The sequence below is a fragment of the Emydura macquarii genome, unplaced genomic scaffold, assembly GCF_026122565.2.
Source record: "Emydura macquarii macquarii isolate MOO-44397 ecotype Brisbane River unplaced genomic scaffold, CSIRO-AGI_Emac_v2 contig_1483, whole genome shotgun sequence".
NCBI lineage: Eukaryota > Metazoa > Chordata > Testudines > Chelidae > Emydura > Emydura macquarii.
The window spans coordinates 3,763,501-3,783,048 of NW_027131620.1; the positions used below are offsets into that span (position 1 = coordinate 3,763,501).

Consider the following 19,548-nt stretch of genomic DNA (forward strand, 5'->3'; position numbering starts at 1 on the left):
GGTGCAGCATTGTTGAGGAGAGAGCAAGCGTTCGGGCCAAGGGGCAGGGCCCAGTCCCAGGAGAGCTGCACTCCCTACACCTGTAGGAACTGTCGTTTTGGAGGGGGCTCACCTGTTCATCAGGATAGGGTCAGAGCCCAATTTTCCTCTCGTGTATCTTACCTTAAGGTTTGATATTGCTGCCCATCACCATGCTCTCTGAGCACCTTCCATGGGGCTGCAATGGAACTACACCAGTCTGAGAGGAGAACTGGGCCCTTTGACAGTCCTGCAGAGCCGCCCAGAGAGGTTGGAAAGGAGCTGTCAGATCATCTAATCCGTCAGCTGGCCACAGCAGGATAGTTCTTTGCTGTGCATTGCAAGAGGGTTTGGTCCCCTAATGAGTGTGCAAAGGAGTCCCGCTTTTCCTAGCTTCATTACATCATGAGGAATGGATTTTCCCCCAGATGCAGGCGGGGTGGCGGGGGGAAGGGTGATGCTTTGGCAGAGATGTAAAGCTGAAACGCCCAGTTAGCTGGGATGTGGGGGGCATTCATGTGCCTCACTCCTGATAGACCCGTCATTCATTAGTCCCCTTTCAGAACCGTGGCTAGAGGGTAGGAAGTAATGTAGACTTCAAAGGCCGTCTGACACCTTTTGTTTCTGTGAGCTGTTGTTATTACCTTAGCAAATCAGACAGCTGCCTTGGCCAACTTTGATGGGCCATACAGATAATGGAGAGTCATCACCATTTACTAGGGACAACTGCACTTTGTGGTATTTTAACAGCACAGTGCTAGACCTCCATGTATAAAAGCCCTGGCCCTGCACCCCTAAAGATTTATATGATCTGAAGAGAAACCAGAGTAAGTCAATGAGTGCAAGCTCAAGCCGTGCAAGCACTAGCTCTGTAAGTGATCATAGTTGTTACTAGGGCTGGGCAAAGAATTCATAACAAATCATTCATTCTATTAAGTCCACATCTTTTTCTCATTACAAACTGCCCATGAACAGATTGCAATTTCCCCACGCTTACTTGTTATTCAAAATTCATCACTGAATTTCCACCAGTAATTCTTTGTCTCTAGCTCCCTCCTGAGCAGTTGATTGAGTGTAATAGTGCTTTGAGTTCTTCTGATTGGGCACAAGTCACATGGCAAGTTTCTATTCATTGACTGGGTAAACGTAAGGTCAAGTTTCCGGTGCAAATCTGAGTTTGAAACTCATGATCTCTGAATAATCAACATTTGCTGAAAATTCACAAAATCTTCCTTCCAGTAAATTCATTTGCTCGGCTATCCACAGGGAGCAAACACAGAAGGGGCATATGCAGCTGAGGCAAATTCACTTGAAAGTTTTAACAAATGGAAATTACAGCATTTGCCCAGCCGTTGCAATGCTATTGTCTGCAATGGCACATCTACCCCGGGGAGAGGGCAGGAGAGGCAGATGGGTGGTGGGTATTTGCACATCTTCTCAGCTGCTAGCTGCACCTCTGTGATGCCCCTGAATTGCCAGCAGCAGTTCGGGGATGGCTTGCAGGCTGCACCGCTGTGGTGTAGGCACCATATTGGGCTAAAACATTAAATCCGGATTTAATTTTTACGGTTCCTTAAACGTGAGAATCTCCAGCTTCTTTCCAGTGACACTTACATGGTCTCTGTTATGTTCACAGCATAGATACAGAGAAGTTCGATAAACAACATACAATATGCGTGCTGGAAGGTTGCAACGTAACACTACTTTATTTCTTAGAATCCTAACACACAAGAGCCAAAACCAGAGAGAGACAGAGCAGGCTGCTCCCTGCGGCAGGGCAAAACTCAACCCATCTTGCTCTAGCCCGGCTCTTTGCAAACTGCCTCTGAAGAGTGCAGACCCAGATCACACGCTTCCCTACAAAGCCTCTGTGCGGACCAGGAAGGCCCGTGAGAACTGAGAGAGATTATTTATCATTTTAACACAGTTTTCAATACACCACAGTCTTGTCTCCTTAGTGACACTCAGGGGATCATGTCTCTACCACTCCACTCCCAACCAGCAGCCTCCACTATTGGATGTGTTAATCAGTGCGGGCAGCACTGGGTGCTCCTATTCTGCGTACCACGACACATTCACTTTGGAAATGCAGCTTCCACACAAGCTTCTGGAGGCCTTTCCTTTCCCATGCATTGTTAGCTGTACTGAACTGTTAACTATGAGCAAAAATACAACCCCCCGCTCCCACAGTGGCAAAGATGACAGGCTTCTTGGGTCTCCTTTCTGCAGCACTGACGTGAAATTGTTTTGGATTTTAAACACCATCCAAAATTAAAAGGCCAAGTCTTTCTCTTGTGGTACCCACCAGTCAGCCCTGCCCATCACAGAGGGTACTCTGAAAAAGCTGTGACTTCCATCCTCCCTCCCTCCTGCCTGCATTTCCTCCAGAGTGACACTTCTGAAGTGTGCTGCTTTTCTTGAGGTCATCTATATAGCTGCCCTCTTCGTCACTACAGAGTCAACAGGCTGGCCCAGTATACTTTTAAGCTGCAGACCGTCTGAATATCCTGAGTGGGGACGTTTAGAAGAAAAAATAGTCTCCTAGAAAACTCCAATTGCATGGAGTTGACAGGGCTCCAGTGCCAGCCCGTTTTGAATTAGACAAAGACAGGGCCAGAGTTGGGTGAATGCAGCATAAGTGTTATCTAAGTACATTATATCAAATAAATCCCATGAATTTGCTTTGAAGATACTCGCAACCCATTTTAGCCACTTTGTGCGATGATGGGGGCAAGCCTATTTCATTCACAAGGATGTTCACGGAAAGACTAATTGTTCTGGTTACTCATGAAGGAGTATTTTCAGTAGTATTCAGATCAGGAGAGTTCGCACAACCTTCTTGAGAACTACTCATGAGCCGGGATCCTAGAAATCCGTCTCCCAGGGGAAAACACGGAATTTGCATTATGACAGAGAATCTTTAGTTTTTACATTTTGTGAAAAAATGAAAACATATACAGGGGAACCCTGATTATCTGATCTAATTGGGACTGGCGCCAGATCGGATAATCAAAAATTCAGATCATCAGGAGAATGGGAGTGGCTTGGGCTCTCAGATCCGAGTGGTGAGGCTCAGGCTATCATTGTAACTATATCAATAAAACATTGTGTTCACCCTGATACCTACGTAGGTTGTGGCCAGGGAAACTGAAGTTCAGTGTTTGATTTTAATTGCGGACAAACACGGATTTTTAAGGTTTTTTAATCGGGCAATTCTGGTTTTTTATCGTAGAAAACTAGGATCCCTGCTCAGAGTCATGCAGTCAGGATGCAGAAAGAATACCAGGTGATTTAACTGACCAATCACACAAATGATTGATATGTGAATACTCAAAGCAATGGTCTGTGACCAGCTCATACATTTGAAGATTAGAAGGGGATATTATACTAGAGTCATCTAGTCTGGCCTCTTGCATAACACAAACCACAATATTTCACCCGTCTAGTTTAATAACTTGTGGGTAAACTAAAGCATCTAGTTTCGAAAGGCATCCAATTTTGATTTAAATACTTCAAGAGACAGAACTTACCACATCCCTTGGTAAGCCATTTCAGTGGTCAATTACCCTTGCTATTAACATTTTTCATCTTGTTTCCAGTTTTAATTTTTCTACCTTCAGCTTCCAGCTGTTAGCTCTTGTTATACAAAGCCTGAAATGCTTACAAAACCACCTGCTGAGTAATATCAAATAATGGGCAAATTCATACAAGAAAGCAAAGCCTATTACTTTGTTAACAGAAAAATAAAAAGCTAGATTCATCGGATACATTGTTCACTGCAAATAGTTTGCCCAGCTCTAGATAAGAGAATGGCCGATAAGACGAGTTTTGTTTGTTTTTGTTTTTTGGTCTGAGAAATTTGAGGTGGCACAGCAAATGTGAGCGGAGAAGCCCTGGTCCCAGATACTTAGGGTTGATGACACTTCTGACACCTCTCTGGGATCATAGGTTTACCCTAAACACTGGAAGATACAGAAGAATGGAAAGTCTGAGGCATCGCAGAGCGAGACGCTCCAGACAAACATTCTAGGGTTTATGTTTCATAGTTTCTTACCTGCCTGCCAGTTTGTGAAATATCAGACAGCTGTTTCAGAAGCAATGCCTGCGTTATCAGGGTGGAGTGCGAAAGGGGGGGAATCTAGAGGTCATGGTAATGGAGTGCTGCTGGTACTCGTCATGGTGTCCAGAAAGGTGCCTGCATTTCAGAAGCTATGGCAAAGAGCAGCATTACCAAGATACTCCTACCAGGATAGCAGTTCAGGTTTCAGACCTGGATTATTGGGTCAGCTGGAGAATCAGAATTCAAAACAGAACGCTGGGTGAAAGCTCCAAATGCAAAGGAACCAGGTGAAAAAAAAATATAAACAAACATGGAGGTGTTATAAGGAATTCTCTAAACGAAGGGGACGAGAGGACACAAAAGCAATCGAATATTGCACCACACTACCCTAGATTCTCAGCCCTGGAGCCAGCCACCTTCCCAGCCCTGCCGCCAGATACTGACATTGAACCAAACCACCCCATAGGTTCCACAGCATTATCAATGCAGCCAGAGTGAGCTTCAGGAACTGTTAGGACCTTGCAGTTTTGCAGGATAATGGTCGGGCAAGGCCTTTGACCACAGCATAGTTTCTCCCAGCCTGTGTTTCTGAGTTTTACAGCGAGGACGGCCCATCCTCGCTCAGCTCTGACTGCATCGGCAGGGCGGAAATCACTGTCACAGAGGCGAGCGGTGCCAAAGGAGGATGAAGCAGTTCATCCATATGCCCATAAATGAGGACAAGCCAAAGAACGTTTCCTGGTCCTACTTCCTAGAGGTCACAGTGACCTCCCGGCGGGCATGGATCCTGCATTTTCTCTTTTATGGGTATGAGTCCTGGCTTCAGTGACTCAGCTCTTGTTTTAATTCACAAAGCGAAACCAATCTCCGGTGGCTTGGCTCTGCCTTTAGTTTTTCTGGCTTGCCCCGTCATCTTATTTGCTACTGATAATGTTATTTTCTAGGACACTGGAAGACAGCCCAGTCTGAAGAGAGAACTAAAGCTTCCCAAGTCAGCTCCGAGGTATTGATACGAGTAGAGTTTGGGGATATCCACAGCCTGCACTGGGCCCAGAGGCCCTCCCAGGTTAAATCGCGTCAGTGGCGTGCACGAGATTTCACTGTGCATGGTTTTGATTAGTCTCAGGAACGACCATGCTGCAACTCCATTCTTAAAATGAACGGTCTCCTGGACCACATTCGTTTTGAGGTCATTCCCCCTGTGACTGCCTGAATCCCAGAGGGAAGCACGTCACATGTCCTGGTGACCGTTTGCCTCTAATTGTCAGCCATGTCTGCTGGAGAAAAGGTCTGATCTCTGCACAGGAAAAATATTAATAAAAAAGAGAGAGAGAGAAAAGCCCCTTGAGTGGTTTGGAAACTGTCTCTTCATGTTCCCGGCATGCGATTCGGGCTTTCATATCTGTGGTGCACAGTCCATCCCAGAGATGCTTGATTCACAGTGTCGGAACATTCTGCCAAACAGACGGATCAGCTAGGAGACATTTCCAAAAGAAGCTGGAATAAGGAGGAAAGAGAGAAGGGAATGAACACCAAGCCTGCAGTGCAATAGCTTAGGGCGCGTCTCCACTTGGCACAGCTTCAGCAGCGCCACGGTAGCGCTTCAGTGTAGACGCTACCTGTGCCAACGGGAGGGGTGCTCCCGTTGGAGCGGGCAATCCACCTCCCGGAGAGGCCGCAGCTAGGTCAACAGAAGAATTCTTCTACAGCGGCTGCACCACAGGTCGGGCCGGATTAACTAGGCTTGTTCACGCTCCTGAGCCACGTTGCTGGGCTGAACTAACTCTTTAACGTAGACCAAGCCTTAGAGAGAGTGCCCACCGCAGAGCACAGAGAATTTCACTGCATCTTTGGAGCGACCGCACATGCCCTGCCGCACCGCAGAGAGCCAGCCGCCCCTCAGTGCTAACTCCAGGGGGCCCTTCGTTTAGCCCCACTTTTGCTACAACTCACATTGGGAATAATGGCATTAAGCAACGGATGCTAAAGGAAGCGGTGTCGAGAGGAGCAATAGAGGACCAAATTCAAGTCTCCTCCTCTATTCCCTTGCAGTCCTCGTTTCGGGTCTGAGCCTTGGGAGGCACAGTAGGTTTCTGCTGGGATAGCAGGCTAAGATACTATGGAGGTGTAGAGTCCCGGGCTGTGGCTTGGGGCTAAGACACAGCTGCAAAGAGAGCCATGCTTCGCCTGTGTCGGGGAAACCTTGTTGTAGCTGGCTCCCCCCACAATGCCTGGGATCTGTAGTGTAGATGGGGGGTGGGGGTTAGCTCTTACTCCCTCCATGGTGAATTGCTCAGCATCGAAAGGAAAGTTGCTGCTCACGAAAGGAGCTGCCGGATGCTCTCCGCTCATCTCCAGGAAAGCAGAAGCGTCAGATGCTGCACTACAGTATAGCTGAGCTTGTCTCTAGAGCGACACCCTCTAGGGCAGATCCTCATGCATGGGATCCTACTTAATGGGGAGTTGCTTTTGGGAGGCGGTCGCCCTGTCCTCAGGGAACTGACATCGCCAAAACCATTGCACCAGGCCGCCGTGGAGCCTGTGGATGCTACAACCTTCAGCCAGAGCACACTTGGGCTGGATTTGAACCAGTGACATACAGACGAAACATGCCACGGCCTGTCACCAGTCCCAACCCAGCCAGCCCCTTTTCCCCTTTCCAGCCCCTGACACTTGCCAAACGACTGCAGAGAACACGCGCAGCGACAGTCACCAAAGCATCCGTTGCTGCCGCTTCGCAGCCCCTCTCCGCCTTCCCCTTTACCTTGGCTGAGCAGCTGCAGATTCCGGACCTCCTCCCGCACCTGGAGTTGCAGGACCTGCTGGAGGACCTCCTGCCGCTGAGACTCATGGAGAATGCCCATGCGCTGCAGCTTCTCCGCGTTCAGCCGCAACAGCGCCCGACCTGCCGAACAGAAGTGAAAAGACGGCTCAGCACGCCTCTGATCTGGATCAGCGGTGACACGGTCAGGGCTTAGGGAAGGTAATGCTGGCCAGACATAAAAAAGCCATTGAGCGTCTTCATGCCATCAGATAGCTGAAACAATGGGAGCCACCCCCCAGAAGGGGCATCCGGCAAGGCGTGAGTACAGGCTGAACTGTGAGGCCCACGGGGTTTCCCTGGGACTTGTCATGGCAAGCACAGGGACTGGGGCATGGATCGGTGGAGCTGTGTTTGTCTGGGTGTCTCTGAGAGAGGCAGGAAAAAGGCTGGAGAAGCTGGGTGAGAAGCAGCAGAAAGCCAAGGGCGCTGTCAGAACAAGCACTGGGAACATGGCCCTGAGAAAAGCTGAGAGAGCTTTTGGGCTAAGTGCTGGCTGGAAAAGGGGCTTGGAACAAACTCGCTGTCTTGTGATTTGATTCATGCTGTGTTTAGGGAAGCAGGACTTTGTACAGTCAAAGCAACAGGATTGCACCAGAGAATCACCTGCCTTCATCACCAGTTTCTTCTCCTAACTAGAACAGCCCACAAGACCCTGAATTTTTGGCTAACGGCTCGGATCAATAGGGGTAACGTGCAAGCTTCCAATGGGCAGCCGTCAGGAAGCCTCCTGGCAGAGTGACAGGTATCCAAACAGGCTCCAAAAGTGCCCCATGAATAATGGCCACAGGATTAAGCTGCAAACATCAAACAGCCACGGGCCTAACCTGACGTTTGCATCTGCTATGGGGGAGGGGCGTGTTGAAAATTCACCCTCACAATACAAATGAGAACCTGAATTCTGTTCATCAGAAAGGCAGGAAGGGAGGGGGGAAATGGTGACAAATGCAGCCCCCTCCAGCAGCGATCACCTAACACAGCAACGTGACAGACTCAGCAGCAAGCCTACAATACAAAGGAATTACACCGGAGAGCCACACAAGCAGCATTTGATGTTGCCGTGTAATGTTCTTAGTCTGAAGCTTAATGCCGCTCCAGGAAGATTGTCAGTAAATTGAATTGGATCTAGGGGACAGAATTGAAAGAGCCCTGGCTCCCTTCATGGGGAGTCTCAGTCCTGCACTGACAAACTTTTCTTCTCTGTCAAAAGGACTCCTTTGGCCTGCAGTACGTGCTCTACTGCTCAGCATCCGTGTCCAGTGGGACCATCCCATGCAAGGATGTACCTGGGGTCCATTCCAGGTGGCCATGGAAAGGAAAATCAGGAATGGGGGGGGGGGGGAAGCATTTTGCTACAAATAAAGCCGCGTTGCCGCACTTGTTTCCAGCGGGGAGTTTACTGCTGAATGCACAACTGTCAGTGTGCACCACTGCTCAGTGTAAACATTTCATTTGTTGGCTGAATGAGCCTGCCAGAGACGATAGCGCACGGGGCTCTCCCAGAACACAGCTGCGCGGGCTGGGTGAGTGCTCACACCAGCCTAGCACCATTGTCTGTCTCAGTAAAAGATCTAGTCGCTCACCTTACTAGTTAAAGGCCAGGCTACAATGAAATAGGACCAAGCAATCCCTGGGCACCTTTCACCACCCGCTGCCATTACTGAAAAGGACAACTCTCCAGCCATGCCAGTCAGACAGTGGCTTGGTGGGGAGCCCTGCTCCTGAAGTTTGAGTCAACTGCTTGCCCCTCAGATCACATAAACCCTAAAGCGTTTGTCCCCGGGAGGCAGGAGCTTTCTGTTTGTCAGCTCCCCTTCCTGCATCAGGACCAATTTTTTTGAACGCCTCAGCTCTGCTCTTATCTGGTACACTGGCACTTGGACAAGTTAAATTAGATGTACCCATCGGAACACATTAACGTTCCCATCAGCGCTTTCAGTCAGAGCCATTCTACTCCAGTCCAGGGGCTATCGGAAGAGGGGTTTTACAGCCAGCTTTTGTCCCTGTCTCCCAGCGTACCTTTGCTAATACTTCCTTTATTTCCGATGCAAGGACTTGGGCGAGCTGTTACATTAGGGCTGTATCATTCCTCCAGGACATGAGGCAAAGGCATACAGCTTCCCCGCCGCCTTCTCCTGGCAAAGCATTTTATTATCCATCTCTGCCTCACAAAACAGGCTGCAGACTAGTGATTCTGTGCGAGGCAGAGAGGGAGGACTGGATTTGCTTTGTGGGGCCTGGATTTGTTTTTTGGGGCTCCTCTCAGACAGACGCACCCATGGAGAGGACACTATTTGTGTGCTGCCTTCTCAGCTTTGGCTACCAACACGCACAGCTAGTTCATTGCAAACTTTAAAATATTAATTCTGCAGCTTCGCTTACTGTCCTTCTTAATGTTCTTCTACAAGCATCCCTTTGTTCTTCATATCAAACAGCCCCAGACTTACTATTTTAGGATACTCTGCTGCAGCCTAGCACCTGAAAAGAGTGTAATGTATAAGGCCAGACCAGGTATCTAGATATTAAATACAGCTGGAATCCAGAACGCCTAGCCAGATGTGCAGTGATACCAGTATCTGCCTAATGCGGGTAGATTGTGCAGTATGGGGCTGAAGATTAAGACCCCTTTAACCATTTTATATTATAACAGGTTATATCTTTCACTGGACCAGCTTCTGCTGGTGACAAAGGCAAGCTTTCGAGCTTACACAGAGCTGTTCTCTCAGGTCTTGGAAAGGTACTGAGAGCGTCACAAGTGGAATAGATTGTTACGCAAAAGGAGTTTAACACATGTTGCAAGAGACCATTCAAGGTGGAGTGGGCAGCTAACACCTCTGCAGCCGTAGGACGTAGGAGGGGTCGTGCGTTACAGATTGTCATAATAAACCATAAATCCAGTGACTTTACAGAGTCCATAATTTTTCGTGTCTAGCACAATTACGAATGTAAGCTCCCAGGCGTATGTTTTGAAGGTGTTATGCAGGTTTCCTTTGAGGAGGACAACTGAGGTCAGATATGGAAGGGGATACCTTGCCCAGACCTGAAAATAGCTGTGTGTAGCTCAAACGCTTGTCTCTTTCACCAACAGAAGTTGGTCCAATAAAAGATTTAACTGCACCCCTCCTTGTCTCTCTAATATCCTGGGACTGACATGACCACAGAAGCACTGCAAACAACAGTGGAAGATCTCTCTTTCACTAAGCCGCCTTCGGGTGTCCAGACAGACACTTGAACATAAACTGTAAGGTGAGGTCTTATTTCAGACGACTGCCCCCCAGCTCAGATGCATGGGACAGCCTCTTGTGATCTGACAGCTAGCAGAACAGCCACATATCTCTGTCTCCATATGGCACAGGAATAGGAGTCTGTGAGGGGCTCTCTCCACCTGCTGTGACAGATTGTACGGGCCCACCCGTCCTGACACAGCCCCCAGCCCTTCTCAGGACCATTCAGCATAGAGAGATTGTGGCTAATGAGCTCCCGTCAGGTGTTGGTTAGCAGAGGGCTAGGGAGAAACTCCGCTGATTAGAGACAGTCTTAGCATTTTGGGATGGGACTGTGAAGCAGCTTTTGCTGCAGCCTCTCGCCCTGCTCCCAATGGCTGTCCGGGTAGGGAAACGGGGAATTTACTTTAAAAAAACCCAAAAAGTTAGCTGAGATTTCCCTTGAAATCAGGAATGTCAAAGCCGAAGGCCAGCTCTGCCTGTTGCAAGACATCGCCCCCGCAGTTCTCGGCGAGGGTTTTAAAGGGCCTGGATTCTGGCTGCGGACAGATCAGAGCTGGGCCCAGCGCCCTATAGCTCAGAGGGAGGGCTCTGGTTGGATTCACAGAGATAGAGGTCAGGTACCGAGTTCATATCTGGGGGTGGATTCCAAACCCCTGGGCCCTGAAATGCAAGGGTGTTGGATCTAGGGTTTTGGCTGAAGTCTCCCCTCTAGCTCCGAGTATGTTGCTGTCTACAGGACGGAGCTGGTCTGAGGGAGAGGCATTGGGGAAAGCTGCACAGCACATGCTGTTCCACGCCTGGGGTCTCAGTATCTAACCTTCACGAGCATCGCATTCGGCTGATGATGGTAATAAGCCAAACCGCTGTGTGTGACAAGCACCGGAAGTCTTAACTCATCAGCAGCATCTTTCAATTTGTACCAGCTGTAGCGGGAGCATCTACTGTACCTGTGATAGCGTGATGGGAAAAGGCCTCCACATAGATGAGATAGTTATGCGGACAGTGTTTCTTTAGCCATTTGCACACATCCTGTTGGGTCCATAACACCACCGGCTTGGTGAGGCTGCCTAGCGTGGGGCTGGTGTGGTAAATGCCATAGTGATCACAGGGACGACCCTACAGAGGTTTGGAAGCAGGAAACAGAGAGATGGGAGGGTGTTAATGGACTTCAGTACCACCAGGAGGAAAAAAAACCCTCAGCCATGGGGTGAACAGGGACTGAGATAAGACATCGCTGGAGATAAACTTGGATAGTCTGGAAGGGAGAACATCACTGATGGTAGCAGCAACGCCTGCGTAACATTGCCCAGGATACTCCGTATGATCATCCTAACCCTTCTCAGGCGGCTGTTTCTTATTGGCTTGTCCAGAAACAACAGCCTCAGAGGTTGAGGGAAACCAGGACATGTAGATGGACGCCAGCGAGAAAAACAACTGCAGAAGGGAGCGAGACAAGACCTCAGATCTATGGCAAGTCTGTTGGCCACATGGCAGCTGTGTGTTGTACTCCTGCATTGGCCTGGAAGGAGGGTGTTCAGGAGGCATGCCGCCTCACATGGGTGCACTACGACTGCTACTTACTGTACCAACCAGGATAATTTCACTGTCAACCTGTCCTTCCCCCATCTGCTCTCTCCATCCATTACCTCATCCCATGTTTAGCCTGCACGCTGCTTGGGACACGGATTGTCTTTCCCTCGGTGTATGCACAGTGCCTAGCACACAGGGCGCAGCTTGGGGCTCCTAGGTGGCATACATACAGATTAATAAATAATAATAATATAGCGCATGATTTCCATAGCATTTGTCTCAGAAGCTTTGTCAGCCATGGGACCGTCCTGACAGGGAGGCATGGGCAGAAGCAGTGCAAACAATGCACGTCTTCATTCAGCAGGAGGAGTCTGCCCAGGCAGCAGGCACCCTCGGCCCCGCACAGCTGCTTTTCAAACAGCCGAGGCCCAGCTGCACCTATATTAAAAAACCCCCCAAAACCGCAGCTTCACCAGAGCACACTGGCAATGAGCTCGCAGCTGCATGGGTAAACGACCCAGCTTAGTCAGCCCTCTGAAGTGCATTCATCCATTTGAATCCACAAGCACGGAGGTTCTTCTGCACGAGTATTTCTTGCACGTGGGCCTCTGACGGGAGAGAACGGGGTGGGCAGGCTCCCCTCTGCAAAATGGGCCCCACAAGAATCCATCAATCCCACGCTCTGACCTCCTGACCAACCAGCTCTGCCATCTCTCCTCCTTCTGTAGCCACTGGTTCCCTCACAGGCTGCCACTTGGTATCAGCTGTGTGATACCTGTTTGGGGGCAGGCACCTGTCCAGAGAGCAGGGGGTCTGAGACCTGCCGCACTCCTCACATGGGCTGCCAAACAGCTCCCCACCATCAATCTGGGGGAGAGGGGAGGAGGGGGGACGACTAGAACCAGCAACTTAAGGCTTCAAGGTGCTTGCTTCAATTGCAGAGCCTTGAGCCGGCCACCCCACAGCTGAGTGTGACTTAACGCTGGTGCTGCTGAATCAAGGGGCGCGCTCCACCTTCTTGAATCCCCCTTTCACTCCTATAAAATCGGTCCTGTGCTAGAGCGGCGGGGGGGCTGTCACGTGCCGCCTCCTTCCCTTGTGCAGCCAAGTGTATGTGACACTCCAGGGAACCGTTCTGTAAAGAGGCCCCGGCCAGCCGTGACTTCGCTTGTTAGGAATCCAATTACAAAGAACGCTCAGGGCCCTTCCGCACTAATGCGCTGGCCAGAAAGCACTTGCTTATTCCTTCCCCCAGCCCCCACCTGTCCTGAAAGCCTCTGTCACGCACAGTGCTGGGAGGTAACAGCTCCTTCCTCAACTCCCTTCCCAGGGGGGTTGTACCCGAATGCAAACACCAGTGAGCTGCCAGGTCTAACTGGTACAGGGCTCATTGGTGCCTCATCCAGGACTTTCTGCAGCCACTAAGAGGATCGGCTGCAAAATCCACCTTCCTTTCTGGTTTGTTCCCTATTCCAGCAGGGAAGAAGAACCGTGGTTCAGGGTCACTGTCCTGGCAGGATAATTTAGGGGAGAGGGTTAATCTCCAAATCACAGGACGTTATTCCTGACCAACGGGAACCTGAGTGCTTACATGCCCCCTTTTAGCAAGCCAGGGCATTTCCCAGCTGTGGTTGGTGCCCTGCTGTTCCTGCCCGAGGGATCACCAGTCCAGAGCGCAGCAGTGGGGTACCAAGTTCAGCATCCTATCTCTGCAAGCTGCCAGAGCCGGATGAATCAGAGGAAGGTGCAAACCCCTCCGTGGAGCCGCTTGCTCAAGGGGAAGTTACGTCCTTGCCCTGCCAGTTAGAGGTTGGCTCATCCCCATGGCAGGGAAGATTCTCTCTTATACGTTTTACAGAAACTTTTCAGCAGACCACAGCTCTGCCCGCCAAGACTCCCAGGAGAGCTCCTGCTTGTCTCCGGGCTGACAGAGGGTCACGCGCTCTGGCTTGGGGACCCACGCTCCCCAGCACAGTCCCAAAGCAGCAGGGTTGAGTGCATGGCCCCACTTGTGACCTGGAAACAGCAACAGGCCAGGATTCCCCTAAATATCCCCACTGAAACCCTTTATCAATAAACTCCCTGCATAGGAGGCAGAGAACCCGAGAGCATCCGCTTTCTCTCCCCCTCCTTTACGAGGCTGCATCTCTGGTGGGGAGGAACGTGGGGCTGGGAGCCTGGACTGGAATCTTGCCACTGCCCATACGATCCTGGGCAAGTCACTCGTCCTCTTGGTGTCTTGCTTTCCTCAGCTGTTAAATGGGCATCCGTATGGAGAAGCACAGGGCTCAGAGGCCCACGGTGCCATGCCAGAGCAAAGGCCTACCCGCTAGCCTCACCCTTGTCAACCTCGCTGGAAGCTTTTCTCTTGGTCAATATGGGCAGAGGCATGGTTGAAAAAGCAACCAGACCATAGAGCCCCAAGGGGAACAAAAAGGGACATGCCATCCCTTACCCAGGGTCCCAAGAGGCTTTGGGGTCTTATTCTTCGTATCCCAGCCAACCTGGCCAAGCCAGGTCCTACTGAATGCCTCCCGTGCAGCCAGAGGTACGTGGTGCCCCCCACCTTTCATTCATTCCAGCAGACTCTCCATGGCAAACTCCAAGAGTCCAACTCATCCCAGTGGTGGTGTGTAGTTAAAAACCTGCCTCTCAGGCTGAATCACAGATATGTTCCCCGCTGGGGTTCCTGCGACACAGAATTCCTGCCTTCGCCCACGGGTGACACGGCCTCCCCTCTCCCACCCAAGAACTGCCCCCGGCAGCTGGCCCATGCTCTCTGGTTCTGGACCGCGCTATGAACGCAGACCAGACTGTCCCATCAGGACTGGAGCACTGGCCCTGGGTACATCTCATGTGTCTTCGCTGCCCCGGCCACATTCTGAAGCCTGCAGGTGGCTCTGGAGTTGTGGTAAAGCTTTCTTCTTCCCGTCTGATTTTTACAGAAACGTCAGCGTGGCAAGGTCATTGCAACCTGGATTCAGCTCAGCACAAAGCAAATGACATGTCATGAGCAGTAATAACAGAGAGCTGACTATTCCAGTTCTTCCCGGGGAACGTTTCTGGCTGGCAGGAGTCCTCTTCCTGTCACGAGTCAGTCCAGTTCGGTGGGGAAGCAGGCGTGGGAGTCCAAAGTCCACAGTTCTTTTTGAGTGCTCCTGAAAAAGAAGGAAATAGCAGCCCTGGCTGGAGGCTGGCCCAACCCGCAAGTACGGTAATGGGGCCCTGGGAGAGCTCATCACAGAACTCCATGTGCTGTGGGCCATAAAAAGACCCCTTTTTGCATAGAAGCACCTAGTCAAACAGCACTCAGGAACAGAGCTTCCACCAAGGAGCAGAGGCTCTGGTCATTGCCCACATGGCCCAGGGCTGAAGTTTTTAAATGTTTCTGATTAGCCACGGTGTCAGGGGAGGAAGCGTCGGCCAATAGTTAGAGCAGGGAACTGGGGGTCAAGGCTGGGTTCTCGACTCTGCCCCAGACTCACCACATGCCCTTGGATGAGTTATTTAACTTCTCGGCACCTCCATTTGCCCCTGTGGAAAATAGGGAGGATAACCCTGATCTGCCTTGCTGGGTGCAAAGCAGGATTGGTTAAGGTGATGTGTGCTGGATGACTGGATGGCGTGCTGGGGGGAGGTAGAGGGGAGCAGTTGGGAAAAGGACCATAGAGCCCAAGGCAGGGAATTCGCTGCTCTCCTGCTCCTAGATAAGCAAGATCTTTTCCAGCCCACCTTTCTCCCAGTTTTGTTTGGATTCTATATGGGGAACCTCCTCCTTCACTTGTCCTCAGCTCCTTGAAAGGAGGAGCTCTCTCTTCTGGAGTCTTGGTGGAAATCGAGCTATTGAGGACGTCCCGTAAAGCGCGACCGAAGGAAGCTGAATTCCCAGACGCCCGCTGCAACGCAGCCCAGGCCGTAGGCTTAGGAAAGGGCTGATCCAGCCATATTCAGGATGCGGCATCCTTCGAGGCAAGCGAGAAGCAGGGGATGGTGTTGGGAACACCAGCTGAAGTAGCAATATGCCAGGATTGGGAAGGCCAGCTGCATTTGTACTGCAGTGTCAACTTCCTTGTGTGAACATTGACTAATTAAGCATGCCTAACAGAGGAAGAGAGATAATGAGTGTAACAGGAACTCAGGCACTCTGTGCTTACTCAAACTAATGCCAGGTCCCCAACGTGCCAAGGAGCAGTCAGCCCGGGCAGCTGTGACACGAGATTGCTGCCCTTCAATCAGGCAAGTGCCGTCTACCAACGATGACCATAAACGTTCTCATCTGGGACTCTCCTCTAGGCCGTCTCAGGTATTGGAAGGTGGGCTACTGGCTTGCCTGTTGTTCTGGAGATAACCAGGGTGGGAATCCTTCAATCCACCCGCCTTCATGCACTGGCAATGGGATGCATGAAGAACGCTCAGATGAGTGGAGCTTTTTCTTGGGCAAATTTTGCATCCAGCTTCGGGTGGGTCTGCCTGACCAGTGCCTGCACCAGGAGAATTTTCCCCTGGCCATCTTAGGGGTTTTTAAGGCCTCTGTATAGCACTACATCACATAGGGGCTATAAAGGGAGGGAGAATCCCTCCTGAGATCTTTTGGGGGAACTTTGGGGAAATATCTCAAGTGTGTGTGAGCACATGCACAAGTGTTGGGACTGTGTGTGCAGGAGTGTAAGGTTTTCAAAGCATCTGTGCAACCGAATAGACTAAATACACCTCCCATTTGTGTGCACAGTTACTGTGATTTTTGTATGGCCAAACAGGGAAATTGCACACCCTAGTTACCAGAACTGGCATTTGCACAGGCAGTTACCCACTTTGCCTGCACAGTCACATTAACTGCATGCGTAACTGAGGTGTGCACTTCGGGACCCTTCAGAAACCTGGCCCAGGACTCTCAAAGAATTTCTGTTGGATATGCCACGACTCTTGGAAACTAATGCAACACAACACATTCAGAAGGCTCATATTCAGGGGAGATGGGACTTTTGGCTTTAACATTTTCTCTCCAACACCCAACACGTTTTCTGATGGAGGCTTGGCCCAGTGGTTTGAGCAGAGGAGTGGGAGCCAGAGAATCCAGAGTCCCAATCCTGACTCTGATTCAGACTCCTGCTGTGGCCTTGAGCAAATCACTTAACCTCTCTGTGCCTTTGTTAAAACAACGATCACATCCTTACTCCCTCAGCAGGGCGTTGGGAGACTTCATTCATTTGGGGGTAGCAATTAGCGAAGATGCAAACGGCTATTTAAAATACCCAGGATTCAGTTTCATATTTTAAGCAAGTTGTTCATTTAAGTGCCACGCACTTCTTTGCACGTCTCTCCCACATCGTGGAAGACTCACAGGATTAAGATCCTACATGGGCAAATCTTCCAGCAATATCAATGGCAGCTGGGACAGGAAGAAGTGCCCGTATGGAGTCTTTCCTCGTTACAGACAGAATCGCCCTGCTTCTCCACATGTGGTTCACCCCCAGTCACACACCACTGAACAGCTGCGGCTGGTTCTAATGCAGAACCTGATTATTTGCCCATAGATATCAAAGTAACAAGCAAGGATGGGAAAAGGAAGAAAGTGTCCAAGCATAACAATGGCTCTTTAAAACAAAACAAAGCTGAGGCCACAGCTCTTCTTATCCAGATAACCTAGCCACAGGTAATAGGCACCCAGGAACCCGCAATTTCCCCAGGCAGGCATGAACCATGCATTATTCATGGTGGTTTTCACAAATTGGCAAGCTGACTGAAATCGCCTCTCCCCCTAACTGGCTGAGATTACCCCTCGCTGCCTGGAACGTGCCTGCTAAGCCAAACAGATGCAGCCCTGCATCTAGAAACTCTTGCAGCGCATTAAACCAAATATGTGCTTCCCTCGCTCCAGATCGGAGCCTTTCCCGTTTCCTTCCCCCGCCCCACTGGTTTTCGGACTCTCTCTGCTGACCTGCACAACTGCAGTTTGAGAACTAAGGTCACAGCGGGGCTTCCTTAAGCCCTAGCAGAGGTCCAGAGAACCAGGCTCCGAGGATGGGAACAGCACGCCCTGAGCCCTACTCATCGCTCTTGTTATTTCTGCTCAGCTGGAATGTCAGCAGGTGTCCTGGGCTCCTGAAGGTGGCGAATGGGAAAGTGTAATGAATCAACGGCTCGTCTTCCAGCTAGCGGAACTAAACTGTCTCTCTGATCAACTCACAGCCATGAATATCAAATGCTGGTGTTTCAGGGACCGAGGCAGGGTCTGCCTCAAAGGCTGCTCTGTTGGGAAGAGACCAAGGAACCATCTGCAAGGTGTCTGCCAACGGGCCAGTCAGGACTGTAGTGGGACCTTTGACAATGAAAGGAGAGCAGCCCCCACACCAAGTCCTGGCTGGAGCACAACGCAGCAGACTGCAACATGCCTGCTTCGTGGAGAAAAAAACGCCAGGGCAGTTACTGTAGAGACGGGGCCAGAATCGAATCCCGGGAGTTTGGCTCCAGACTCTGCAGCGCAGGCTCCTTTCTGCTGCCAGGGCAGGCGCTGAATGCTGTGCAGAAAGCAGGCTGACCGGTAAGTCTAGCCTGCCGCTGGAGGAGTGTGAGTGCAGCTCTGTCCTGCACTAGCTTTAATCTAGTTAGCAGGGCATTAACAGCACAAAGCCGCGGCAGCAGAGGCCCTACAAGCCGGCCTGGAACCCTGGGTACATACTCCCATTCCTAGCCCGCACTGCTGCGTCTTCACTGCTCTATTGATCTGTGCTAGTTAGAGCGAAGTGAGCACGGGTGTGTCTACCTGCGCGGCCCTCACACCTCCTGTTGCACTATTGCCATAGCCTAAGGGGATACGGCAGCACGGGCTATACAACACAGAGCCCCTGGTCCCCCACGCCTGCTCAGGGCAGGACCCACGCAAGTGCAGCCGGTCTACTAAAAGTACCACTTACCTTTGCAGCTTCAGAGCCCGGCACAGCCCTTCACAATGCTTGCCTGGGGTGGGGGGGAGCAAGTTCCACTCCCCACCTTCTACTCCTTCCAGCCTGTGGGGTCTTTTAAAGTCCCCTTTTCATAAGCACCTCAAACTCTGCGGGTTATAAACTCAGCGTGAGAACGTAAAGCAAAATCAAGGGGCTGCTCCTGCGAGGTGCTGAGCTCCGTGGGAGAGAGACACTCCCCTTAATAGGTTTTCAGGGTGCTCAGCACATAACCGGACCAGTCGGGGGGAACAGGCCTCCCCTTTCCCCGCTAGGAAGGCGAAAGGAGGTCAGAGCAAGCCAGAGCCTGTGACTGGGACCTCTCACGTACTGGCAGGTGGGTGATTTGAGGGATAGCATGCCGGGGAGGTGCTGGAATGGCTCCCCCTATCCCAAGGGCCATTCAGCAGTGCACAGAGACGTGGCTACCGTCCCATAAGAGGCGAGGAATGCCCCCTCGTGACCGCCCGGTACCTGCGAGCCTTCGGTGCCCGGCTGCTGCAGGAGCTTGATGGTCCTGCCTCCCGCGGATCTCTGACTCCGCCCGTCATGCCAGGTGAAGCTGCTGCCCGTGTTGCGCTGCAGACGGTAGTGGAGGTTTTCGGCCGACACCGTGTGCTCCAGAAGGTTCTGGCAGAAGCTGAAGTGAGCGGCAGTGGCTGGGGAGGAGAAGGATTACACCAGAGTGAGCCAGACAGACAAACATGCCCCATGCACCGGTGTCCTCTCAGAGCGGCTCAGACTGCTCCAGAGACACGGGACAGTCCGCATCCTCCAGTCTGCTTCTCTGCCCCGGAGACCAAAGCATCTGGGAAGGGTGTGGAAGCGCAACACACTGGCACAGCGTGTATTGCTTTCCCCTCTACTGCCTACTGCTCTAAGCTGCAGAGGTCTGTTCTGGAAGCCCCAGATGCAAAACTCCATTGAACAGCCATGCAGGAGGGGGCGGTT

The 19,548-nt window shown here is 51.1% G+C and overlaps 1 protein-coding gene across 1 annotated transcript in view; it reads right to left on the bottom strand.

Moving 5' to 3' along the window:
• Positions 1 to 1,701: 1,701 nt before the first annotated feature.
• Positions 1,702 to 19,548, bottom strand: part of SAMD10 (sterile alpha motif domain containing 10) — a 32,142-nt gene continuing 14,295 nt past the window's right edge. The window contains exons 2-5 of the mRNA XM_067554075.1: positions 19,072 to 19,256; positions 11,074 to 11,242; positions 6,843 to 6,983; positions 1,702 to 5,575 (exon numbers count right to left, since the gene is read on the bottom strand). Of these exons, the coding sequence (XP_067410176.1) occupies positions 5,553 to 5,575; positions 6,843 to 6,983; positions 11,074 to 11,242; positions 19,072 to 19,256 (518 nt within the window). The 3' untranslated portion in view covers positions 1,702 to 5,552. The remainder of the gene's footprint in view (positions 5,576 to 6,842; positions 6,984 to 11,073; positions 11,243 to 19,071; positions 19,257 to 19,548) is intronic.